A 12,377-nucleotide genomic window follows, 5' to 3' on the forward strand; every position below is an offset into this window, starting at 1 on the left:
CCCCCTCTATCGTCAGATGACAATGTATTATCACCGGCATATATTATTATATCATGTATTTATAGATTTTAACAAAAAAAATCCATACAGACTAGATCTCGTCGCACGTAGTCATGTCGGGCTTAGTGGAGTTGGTTTTGGTGTACACAATTCCGCTTATCCTACCCTGCATTCTGTTCGTTGCTGCGGTGAAACTATGGGGACACTACTCTGTGAAGGAATCTGACACAGCAGACGAGGAAGGAGGGGGGTTAAGCAAACTACCCCTTCCCGATGGCAGTATGGGTTTACCATTGATCGGCGAAAGCATCGGCTTCATTACGAATGTGAGTTTTTGCCAGGGTTGCTTTATGAGGTATAACTTCCGTAGAGCTTGTGGTATGGTCAATCCTACATGAGTTTTTGTCAGTGTTTGTATTTGTTTGGTATGCATAGATTTGAATATATTACTATACGGTTTGTTACTTATGGTAAACATGCATATGAGTAGGAAGCGTAAACTTTGCTTCGGCCTTTGTTTGACTTTTGTACAGTGAAGCATAGAGAAATAAATTGAAAAGCTGCATTACCGGTTTAAATTAGAACAAGGACAAGTTACAATGAGGCTTAATATATATTTTGTGCCTATTACCCTACCTACAGCAATGTGAAATATTTCCTCCAGAACACCCAAATCTGACAGCCTTTGTTATTATTGAAATAAAACTTCAACTTCATTTATTATACTATTAATTGACGTGGATAGTGTTATTAAATGTGTGTATACCACGATGCTTCCCACTAAGAAGGTGTAATTTGAATTGGAAGTGAATTATGGAAATAAACTGCAGGATACTAATATTTTATGATTTTACTTCAGATTTCGAAATTTTTCGTCAGCCGAAAAGGTAAGTATGGCGAGATCTTTAAGACTCATATTATGGGCCAGCCCACAATCTTTGTGTCTGGTGCAGAAAACATCCGGACGATACTACTTGGGGAACACAATCTGGTGACGTTCAAATGGCCAAAGACTTTACGCATGATCCTGGGAGACTTTGCTCTGTCTATGTCGTCTGGTGAACAGCATAAATGGAGAAGAAACCAAACATTGGAATTCTTCAAGAAAAATTCACTTGCTCACTATGTAGAACGCATAGAGACATTCACACAGGTAAATTAAACATATTCGTCAGTTACACCAAGAAGACTTACCCGCGCGCATACGCAAATCGTACCAGTTTCATCACTACTTGCGCACGCCTCTCGTGGTGCCACTGACAATACAGCGTTGCATCATACAAAATATATACGGCGAGGGTGAGGGTATAATGTACCACGAATGTTATCAGTGTTTTCATAAAGAACATCCGTAGTTGAAGAGGCAGGCCTAGTTCAATTGTTCAAAGTTCAATTGAATAGCTTCTGAACCCTCTCGCAGGAACTATGCTTTTAAAATGACTCATTGTAATGCATTCATCATTTTGCAGCCTGAACTTGAAGAAGATATTAAAACCGGTATCATAATACACAATGTATTCATAATAATGTTTCTCTTAAGAAAACGGGTGGTGAGCATATCTCAACACATGATTTACATTTTTGTCATATTTCCAGGAAAAACTGGATAGCTGGTGTGACCGTTCAAGCCAGAATAAGGATATCATTGTGTACACGGAATGTAAGGAGATGATGTTCAGAATAGCTGGTAATATTCTACTGGGGTTTGACTTCACTGACGACGAAGCAGGCTACTTGACCGGTGTTTTCCAGAATGTCGTCGACAATTCCTTAAGTTATCCGATACCTTTCCCAGGATCAGGATTGTGGAAGGTTGTCTACTTGCTTACTTATTTGTTTACTTGTTGTTTACTTGTTGTTTACGTTACAGGTGATAATATATTCTTAATTCATACACATAGCATTTATGTGTTCTCTTATATTCTATTTGAGCGAATCTTTCTTTTCATCACCATCACATTTTCATCAATAGTTCATACCTTTCTTTACCTCTGATCATATTTCTTACATCTCTGTCTTTGTTTTTCTTAACGACATCATTTGATTTGTTTTTCTCTTTTTTTGTGTCCCAGTTGTCTGCATTGTTGTTTTCTATCTTCTTCGTCCTTCTTGCATCTCCTTTCGTTGTTTTCTAATAATAATAAAGCTACCACACTTCTTCTATCTATTTTTTTCTTCCTTCTTACACTCCTCCTTGTCTTTTCTTCCTCTTCTTGTATTGATGTACACATAACACTCTTCATTATCATTCTTTAGGCCATAAAAGCTCGTGACGTGATTCTTGAGAAAATCACCGAAAGAATTCATTTGAAGATGGACGCGATGAAATCTGAAATTCCAACTCGCTATGACGTATTATCCTTCATGATGGCAAAGACAAAACCAAACGGAGAAAAGTACACAGAATATGAAATGAAAATGGCAGCATTTGAACTCATATTTGCTGGTAAGAATACTTAAATAATATAAAAACAAATTGAAGGCATAAATATGGGAATGATTGGTAAATGAGGCCTAACTTTCTACTTATTTCATTAAAGAAATTAATCAAAATTATACTGACACAGGCAGCATTCAAAAGTGGGCCTGCTAATAACTTATCAATAGAGAATGCCAATATGTATTATCCATGCATATCTTTTTATTTTTCTACTCTTGTCGACACTTTTGTTAAAATAATCCTATGGTAATAAAGAGGAGAGCAATGTTGCATGAAACAATTGTACTTATAAATAAAGCACGTTTATTAATCCTAGCTCACGAAAATCCAGCAAGTGCGGCCTGTTCGCTTATCCGGTTCCTGGGAGCTAATCCCGGAGTCTTATCGAAGCTCAGACAAGAATTGCAAGCCTACAATTTATTGGACAGGAAGGTTAAACTGGACCTTGATAGTATCGAGGGTCTGCCATACGTGGACCAGGTTGTAAAAGAGACTTTAAGAAGAGCGCCGCCAATCACAGGAGGTTTCCGCAAAGCTTTGAAGACATTCAACGTCGGGGTAGGTTGATTTTTTCTCCACACAAAGACACCATTATTGATGAATGATTTTAATTTAATTAACGAAAGCAATAAACTGCATATTGTATCGATCATACAACAACTGGATAGACAATGTTCACACTTTGTACTTACTGATTATCTGTTATTGCATAAGAATGATAAAAATGTTAGACAGATTGTCGATAAAAAACATATCTGTTAAGTTAACAGATAAGTTATTTTACATTGTCTAGATTCTAGAACGCTTGTAGGCCTGCCCTGGGTTGATATTATGTTGAGCTTGGTTCCCACTGTGGCGAAACGCAAGGACGGAAGCGCAACGCAAGTTATTTGACCAACAAGTGAACTGATTGTCATTGGTCACCGTTTGCGTTGCGATTAGATCATTGCGTTACGTCATAGTGGAAAGCAAGCTTTAGTTAGCTACTAACAAACAAACAACCCCCAATAATCAACAACCCGACACCTACCGCAAATAACAGCCTCTCCAAATAAGCCTATACATACCGACACGAACCATACTGGTGATACAACTTATCTGTTACGCAATTTAATGTAGATAGCGTAAACACTAATATTAAGTAATACCTAAAATATGTATACCAAAAGATCTAAAGAGATTGTAGGCCCTATGTAGCACAGTGGCATATAATATGGTTATTTCGTTGACAGCCCTTAGTTTAGTCAAGTCTATTAATTATATTTTTGTTGTAGGGTTACCGAATCCCCAAAGGATGGACCGTATTGTACAGCATCAAAGATACGCAGATGAACGCCGAAATCTTCTCAAACGGACGTCAGTTTGATCCTGACCGCTTCAGTAAGGAACGCGCCGAACACAAGAAGAACCGCTCGCATTACCTTCCATTTGGGGGTGGAGTCCGCACCTGTGCGGGTCAAGCGTTCGCTACCACCTGCCTAAAGATTGTGACCATCTGCCTGGCGAGGTCTTGCACCTGGGAGATTAAGAAGTCTGGTAACATCAAGATGAAAATGTTACCAGTTCCTCATCCGAAATGTGGCATGCCGAGTAGATTCACTGCTCAAGTGTTTGGTGAGGAAGGGAAATGATCTGTGACCAGTTGCAATTAAAAGATAAAAAGAAACAAGCAGTTATCAATGCAAATGTAATTAAAACTGTTCATTTTAAAACTATTGTCAAGCCAGTTCCTTAAAAATTAAAGACAATTTTTGCAACAACTTAACCATGTGACGTTTATGCAAAGTAACCTTAAAAAACTATGATTTTTTGCTGCTGTGCATTAAAAAATATAATTAATTTTCTATAATAGTGATATTTCTATATGGATAAACCAGGGAAGAGTATACATACATATACATAATACATACATATGGGATCCTCCTCTTCTACGTTGTAATGAGTGCTGGATGCAAAAACTTATATTCAGCAATAGCTTCCTACTATAAGGTGTTCGTTAAGATTTTGGTTACGATTGTGTAATGGCTTTGTCTTGCCTGATTTCTAAATCAACAACTGATAATTGATGTAAAAATTGGACATTAGCACGTTTGTTGATTTTATTTAATTAGAAAAAAAGATGAAAGCTCAATATTGTTATCATTTTTTATTGTTTACCTTGGTTGAAGATTATACAAAACACATCCTCATCAGGTTGATGTGAATATAATTTAGTTCATTAAAAAAGCTGGTAATGATTTTATTAAAATCCGGAAATTTGAAATGAAGAAGAGTTGTTTATTTGTTTATCGAATCAAATAAAATTATTTCTTTTCTAAGTAAATAAAACTATGTTTATGCATTTATATAATCTTGTAAGTGTATTGTATGTCAAGCAGGACGATAACAAAAACAAACAGAACAAACATAACTGTACTTAATATCCAAAGTTGAGTACGAATTACGGTTGTATTATAGGCCTATTTTTGTAAGTGAACTGTTTATAATAATATTTAAAAACATAATATTCAAACATAATATTTATTAATGACTCTGACGACATCGTGACGGTTATATTTTATGCACACCTCGCGCAATTTTCGAACCGTCGGAATGTTTTTCGATGTTATCAGTTGTTTGAAAATGTATTCTGTGGGACTAAACATAGGAACACCGTCGTTCTTAGAATCCCATCGACGTATTACTTTTCCTGGTATATTCAACTCTTCAGCGATGACTTGCCAGTTACTTCCTCCAGGAACCTCAACATCCAGAGCCAAAGCAACCTCCTCTTGAATATAAGTCGTCATTTCTTCAATATTTGTATCGAGTCTTCCCTTTGAATTTTCCGTAGCACCTTAGTTTAAAAATATACATAATATTTAGTATTTATGATATACAACAACAGTGAATAAAAAAAAATCATTGCAGTAGGCCTAAATGGTCAATTGTTCACATGTTCTTTAAAAATATATATATATAAACGTGTGTATTGTATACATTTTTTAAAGGCCAATTGAATTTGTTAATCTTAAATGAAATGTTTATACAGTATAGAAACAAATTAAATGTTTACCCTCATCACATCCTTGGGATGGCGATATTGTAGCGGTTAGAGTATTGGGTTGTTGCTGTTCTTCTTCAGAAACACGTTCGTTTTGATGTTCTTCTTTTACTCCGTATTTGTCTTGTTCATAGCCATGATAGCCATCACCGTGAGTAGTGGAATAAGGTTGTATGCCTCTACCTACAGCACATGCTTTTTGCTGGGGTTTTCGTGCTTTGTTCGTTGGTTTGTACGTATTAGCAGCCATTGCGGGTGTATGGTGCACTGCTGAAACAAACATCAAATCAAATCAAATCAAAATTTATTTCTTCCACATAAAAAAAGAACAAATATCCAATATAAATTGAAATATGAAGGAAGAGGGCAAAACTCAAAAAGTAACGCCAGATGAAAAATAGAAATTCATATTGAATTAAATATGAGCAGACACTGTCAGATCTCGGCGAGATTGTCGCACTTTTTGATGTGTGTCTCACTGCCGCCCACCCAACACAACCCTGAATTGTCCAGTTTCAACCTATATTGGTCGCCTGTGGTATATCTGAATTAGACATTTCTACTATAATTCTACCGGTCTATATTTTCTTTCTTCAGCCTCAACATGGTGGGGCTAATGACTTTAAAAAATAGCTAAATTACCAAATAAAAACTTAAAAGCATTTCATCAATTTCTTCTGAACTTGTATTCATTACTGGGTGCCGTAAGTATATGTAAAACTCAGGTACTTGAAAACACCAAATGTTATAAACCCTAACCCTGCCAATAAGTGTTTTGTTTATAGGCCTAAATCACGATATTTGTCACTTGACTCAATGACCGTTAGATACGTTTGGTCATTTGTCACTAGGACTATTTTGTAGATCCTTCAATTTAAAAATTCATTAGCATTCTTACCTTTCAGTCAGGTGCACACGACATAAGCTGCAATTGTCCGACGACCGACTTCAATTTAAACGCAGTGCGACAATAGATTTGTAGTTCACACAATCATTTCATGTTTTATGACAGAAGGAACTTCTTTTCTAGTTAATCGGTCTTATCATTTTCAAATTTGAATATCAAATTTGGATTGTGAGTAACTATAGGCTATATACTGCACACGGTAAATTCCAAACCCTTAGAACAATACATCATTAAAATTAGACATTAAACTTGGACTGTATTACAATTTTCGATGACTTTACATTTTATTCATGTGTTCTTCATAGATACCTATATTATGTAACTATTGGATACCATTATTACTTATTTAATAGGCTTATCTATAGATATTACGTAACTGTCTAAACTTGATAAACATTTGGCATAAAAAAGAATGTTCTTATAGGAATGTATTTTACTGAAATACAGTATCACTTATACCATGTGACCATGGACAAACGATGTATGAACAAATATTTGAATACCAATCATAAGTACATCTTTAGCACAACAAACGCGTCACGCAATAGACAGGGTCTTTTTTCATTTTTTTATACCTTCCAAGCACCAAATTTGATCATGAAAGAAATAAAATAAATTTCAGATTGATTCAAAACGTCAAATCATTTGTGTTACCTTCAAATCACTTATTCAATTTAATATATTCTGTATATTGATTTAATTGACAAAGTATGTCATAGAAATAAACGTTTAATTGCATCAACAGTCGTTAATCTTTTGCATCTCAGTAGGCATATGTGTATTAAATACTGGGCCTTGGTATGATCAATATTATGGCTTTACGAAAATTTCAATTGTATTTCAACACGTCATATCAATCGCCTATACTAAACATATAGTTACCACTAGGATGAAACGCAATGACGTACACCCTAAAGCTTGGTTTCCACTAGGACCCAACGCAAGGACGTAGACGCAACGCAAGCTTAGTTCACCAATCACACGCGACTGTTCGAATAATCTATCGCTTGTGATTGGTAACATCGTTGCGTCCTAGTGGCAACCAAGCTTTAAGAATATATCTGGTATAATATTCTTTCGTACTTATACAGGCGAACCAATCCATTTAGCTTGTGATTGGTCAAAGTAGTTTTGTAAGTGGTAACAACCATGTGCTAATCCATGTAACAACACACCAGCAACTGTGTAACTGGAGGAATACTGAATAAATCCATCCGGCAAATAACTCAGCACTAAAAGTTGTAGTTGGCCTACCTATCTATGTATGAAGCAAGTAAACACATATTGACAGTACAACGTGTTTCACTAAAGTCTATACCAATTTTATTACTGTAATGAGTTAGTATTCACTCTTAATATATTGTTAAACTACAATAAAATTAGTATCAGTGCTATTAGATGATGTGCATTATATAAGTTAAAATGATAGCATTCTATACAACAAAACATTTAAAAAACTCACTTCTCTAAGACTAACAGTTCATTTTATAAATTAAATTTGTTTATCATAATTATCATGAATATGTTTGTGTGTTACTAGCTACTAGTGCTCTAAACTAAACTATTATTTACATACGAAATATAATACATTATTTTCTTGCATTTTCATAATAGGTTATATGTTTATATACTTTTCTTAGAAAAATATCAAATTTACTCAAATTCAGCCAAATTAAACTTCAATTTTATTTTATGATCAACAGCAAAGAAAATTCTACAATTTTATTATTTATAATAAGTTGCTTTAATAGTGTAAAAATCATTATATATTATTTATGAAGTGACCATAGGTATGTCAGAGGTCAAATTAGGCTTCTTGATTGGTCGGCAAGAAGCTCCTCGTAGATGGCGACGTACATCAGCCGCGCGTGTGAAGTCGCGTCCGCATATGAGGCACTGTCGTGTGAATGCGCCGACGTGAGTGGTTAGGTGAACGCGTAGGTGACTGGCTTCATTGAACACCTCTTCGCAATACGAGCATTTGTGAGTGATGGTAGTCTCAAAGTGTATACAGCGATGCATCAGCATATCTTGAGCATGTTCAAACTTTTTGCCGCAGATGTCACATTCTTTACTCATGCTGATCTCACCTTCTTCTAAAGCTTTGTCATCGTCCTCTTCACCATCAGATTCTGCCGTCAACAATATCGACCCTTCTTCGTCATCACAATCTTCATCGCCCTCACTCTCTTCCATAATAATATCATCTTCCGTTCCCTTCACATAGTTCTGAATCTTCTCCACCACTAGGCCCGCAGCTTCATCCTGATTCTCATCACCGCTCTCGTCTGCGATCACCGAGCACGAGAGCATGACCTTTTCATACTCCGCGTCAAGCGGTTCCTCTTTGATGATGATGTTATTACTTTCTTTCTGGATATCTCGGAGTACCTCCTCTTCACTTTCGCTTTTCTTGGCAGAGTCAAGTTGTGAGAAGCACTCGCTCATGCTGGAGTCAATGTTTTCAAGCATGGAACCTGGCGTGATCTCACCTTCCTCATTGATGTTTTCACCGTCCTGAACCAGTAATCCTTTCTCAGTTTGCTGTTTGAATGTAATATTGTGGCTAACATGAAGATGTGTAGCCAGGCTGGATCGTTGTCCAAAGCTCTTTCCACACAAGTGGCAGCAGATCATGTGGCCAGTGTGCGTGTGCTGGTGTTCCTTCAGACTTGCCAGAGTGTAATAAGCCTTGCTGCATTGAGCACACTTGTACTTCGGCAAACTGGTGTGGCGTAGCTGATGAATGCGTAGCTCTCGGTGACGGTGGAACTGTTTATCGCAGACTTTACAGATGAACGGTTTGATGGTTGCATGGGTCTGACGATGTTCCTTCATGTGGTGGTGGTACTTGTACGTTTTCCCGCATACATTGCACGGAAATCGTCCTTCATCGTTTCTACCAGGAAAGTCTTTGGCGCCACCTTCTCCGACATACTCTGTGTGGAAGCGATTCATGTGTTTACGGAGGACATCTGGATTACGGAACGTCTTGTTGCAAATACCACATTCACATATTGTCTGGCTTGTGGAGGCTTCTGTGCAGGCATCGCCTCTGATGTTCTTCAGTAGCTCAATGTTAGAATTATCTAATGACTCAGCAGGACTGATCTGACTGCGGCTAATTGCTACTGGTGGTGGTGGTGGAGGAGGAGGAGCAGCAGTAGCAGGAAGAATTATCTTCAACTTGGTTTTTGGTGAAGCTTGTTTCTTGTTTATAGGTGTAGACGTAAGTGGAGAGGGAGTCGTTCCCTTTGCCATCATTACATAGTTATTTAAAACCTGTATGGACCCACCTTGGGTAGTAGTCGAGTTGACAACCGGTTGAAGCTGGAATAAGTTACTGCTTGGTACGATGTTACCTTTTTCATCAACGACCTGTATCTGCATCGGAGTTGGGCCAACCTTGTTTTTGACATTCACTGGCAAGGGCTGTGCCACCAGTCCAGTAGGTATTGGTGTAGGTGACGGATTGCTGTTTGAAACGCTGTTTTCCGATACCTTAACCTCGACACAGCAATCATCATTCTCGGAGCCAAACTGTATTTGTCTATCAGAGATACCAACCCCTCTGCCATCGACAATGCGCTCAAAGTTGCAAGATTTCAGTACACCTGTTCTGTCAAATTCCTTAAGGAGTTCACCAGAAGCATAGTACTGGCCATTCTTTGTGTTGTCTTGCTTTACCAACAAAAACACTTCGCACCTTGTCTGTACGTATAGTTCATGCGCCTGAAAACAATTATGCATTCAAAATTTATATATATATTTAATAAATATCAAAAGGAAAGTTATTGAAAAAAATAACAATGCCAAGGATATCAGTGTTTGGATCTCAATGGAGAAACAAATAAAATAAGTGCAAACAGCTAAATCAAAGCGAAAGTAAAACAGCCAGAAAGAAATTGCAGAGCTTTCAGATAATACTAACCCTTCCTAAGTGCAAATAAATATTTTATATTAGGGTGACCTAAACAAAATTATTGGCCAAAAATATCCAGTAGGAAGGGCGGGACATTTGTCGAACCACCCTTCCATTTCATCGCATTAAAATGAGGGAAGGGGTTAAATGTTTAAACCCTTATTTGGTTGATGTATAGCTCAAAGAATTCATTTACAAATCTATAATAATTAAAGAACTGATTTTTTAAAATTTAGTAAAATAGTATTAGAATGGGGTTCTTTCATGTATAAGCCTATTTTGTTTTGAATTTTGTTTGTTTCCTTTGCTAACAATAATAAATAATATTGTATCTGTTATAATATCATTATCAATACACTGTATCACAAAGAAATAAAAGAATTTCTCATTGTCATTTACGAATCTGCTTTAACCAAATGAGGTGAGTCCAGACATTTATTTATCTGATGATGATAATAACACTAACAGTAATAATACTTCACCTTCATAAAAATGGTCTTTTTCAAATGTTCTACAACCCACGCCCTCAGCATATCATTCTGAATGTACTGCATTTTGTAACAGTTATTGTGCACCAACCCTACAATGTAAAACAACGAGAATTGAAAGTTGCGGATTCACAATAATATAGACTGACTCTGTAGGCCTTGTAATACGGGAGAAAATGTGGATAAACGGAAGGAAGAATAATCTTAGGCATTGGATACAAGTCTAAAATGTGGCAGTCTCACGGCTAAAATGGGAGCGTTGGCATATGTATGCACACTGGGTTATATAACAAAAAAAAAAAGGCATATTCCTACACCTCACATGGGCAATGTAATCATTTTAAAATAAAATCAGAGTAGTATAAGACTCTAGGTATATTATAATTTAATAAGTTATTCAATGACCAACGCCTTCTTTTATATATTTCGGAATATAATATGTGCAAATAATCTATTTGGTGGTACAATTTATATTAGATTTTTATTTGATCAATAATTTTATAGCACATCTAGATGCACACTTAATTCCAATCTGCAATTTCACCAATTCATTTTTCTTCATATTTCTTACATTGGCTGAGCCAGTCTAGGCCTAGCTAGAAAGAAGGAAAACCTGTCTAGCTAGGCCTAGCTTGATCACTGTTTTTAATAATCATTATATACAATATCAACATTTATTTGTTTTTATATAAATACAAGGAACATATTTTCAGTGGAATTAAATTCGGAAGTGTTTGGAAAATAATATTATGTATTGCATGAGTCGTATGTTGCGATAGGAATGATTATTTGACCTTTTTGATGACGAAACACTCTGGGAGATCTCGACAAGCGGCGGGGATGGATTCAATTATCCACATTCGCCGTTGTTAAAACAAGTAAATTATCGTTAACTATCATCGGTTATGTGTCTGATTTCCACCAGTGAACATTGTAGTAATACAGGTGGTTTATGTTATAAAATATCGGCGACTAAAAAATAGTCTAGGCCCACTCGTTTCCACCCATGTTAGCTAAAATCATCATGACCCAGTGCGCAGTGACTCGCTCAAAGGGACGCAAACACAACCGTACAGCGTTGGCGTTTTATAGAGTGTGGCGTTTGCGCCGCACGGCCATCATGTATTTAGCACTCTGTAATTTAATCACAGACGTCTATCTCCCTAACAACACACATTGTGTGTAGTACGTTGTTCCAGTTAACATATAGAAACATACATGTCACTACCCCAATAATATATATAAGTACTACCTTTCAAACTTTATGCCAAAACAAATTAATCATGGGTTCCTCTGCTAAACAACTGCGCTTACGAAGAGCGGGCTCGGAAAAGGACGCCTCTTGCCACTTCCTACGTAGCGTGTTATCTGGCGCCCTCTTACTACACGTTGCGTTTATAAAACCAAACAAAAGGTGGGTTTCCTAATACGTGCGTATGTTTTTTATATATTTTTTGTTATAAAGTTATAAAAGTTTCATTAAAAAGTTTCTGAACTTTATGTACGTCTATTGTAATAAATTATTAATCAATTAAAATTGCCATGCTGATAAAATCGGTTTGTTTTAATCCAATTCA

At 36.5% G+C, this 12,377-nt stretch overlaps 3 protein-coding genes across 4 annotated transcripts; 1 reads left to right on the forward strand and 2 right to left on the reverse strand.

Annotated features, from left to right (window-relative positions):
- Positions 1–58: 58 nt before the first annotated feature.
- Positions 59–4,715, forward strand: LOC144855330 (cytochrome P450 26A1-like). The gene is made up of 6 exons (XM_078713152.1): positions 59–326; positions 860–1,153; positions 1,597–1,812; positions 2,257–2,446; positions 2,757–2,998; positions 3,715–4,715. The coding sequence occupies exons 1-6, from the start codon at positions 114–116 to the stop codon at positions 4,069–4,071; spliced, it is 1,512 nt and encodes a 503-aa protein (XP_078569278.1). The 5' UTR covers positions 59–113; the 3' UTR covers positions 4,072–4,715.
- LOC144856139 (uncharacterized) lies at positions 4,406–6,176 on the reverse strand. The gene is made up of 4 exons (XM_078714103.1): positions 6,126–6,176; positions 5,496–5,753; positions 5,125–5,276; positions 4,406–4,483 (listed from the first exon to the last, which is right to left on the reverse strand). Exons 2-4 carry the CDS (start codon positions 5,731–5,733, stop codon positions 4,406–4,408), a joined length of 468 nt encoding a protein of 155 aa, XP_078570229.1. The 5' UTR covers positions 5,734–5,753; positions 6,126–6,176.
- A 1,513-nt stretch (positions 6,177–7,689) lies between these two features.
- On the reverse strand, positions 7,690–12,167 carry LOC144855886 (uncharacterized). 2 transcript variants are annotated; one of them, XM_078713840.1, is made up of 3 exons: positions 12,053–12,167; positions 10,795–10,892; positions 7,690–10,122 (listed from the first exon to the last, which is right to left on the reverse strand). In XM_078713840.1, the coding sequence occupies exons 2-3, from the start codon at positions 10,864–10,866 to the stop codon at positions 8,164–8,166; spliced, it is 2,031 nt and encodes a 676-aa protein (XP_078569966.1). In that variant the 5' UTR covers positions 10,867–10,892; positions 12,053–12,167; the 3' UTR covers positions 7,690–8,163. The 2 variants fall into 2 exon arrangements, with proteins under 2 accessions (XP_078569966.1, XP_078569967.1); XM_078713841.1 differs by lacking the exon at positions 12,053–12,167 and adding an exon at positions 11,595–11,794.
- Positions 12,168–12,377: the final 210 nt, after the last annotated feature.

This window comes from Antedon bifida, chromosome 11 (assembly GCF_963402885.1).
Source record: "Antedon bifida chromosome 11, ecAntBifi1.1, whole genome shotgun sequence".
NCBI lineage: Eukaryota > Metazoa > Echinodermata > Crinoidea > Comatulida > Antedonidae > Antedon > Antedon bifida.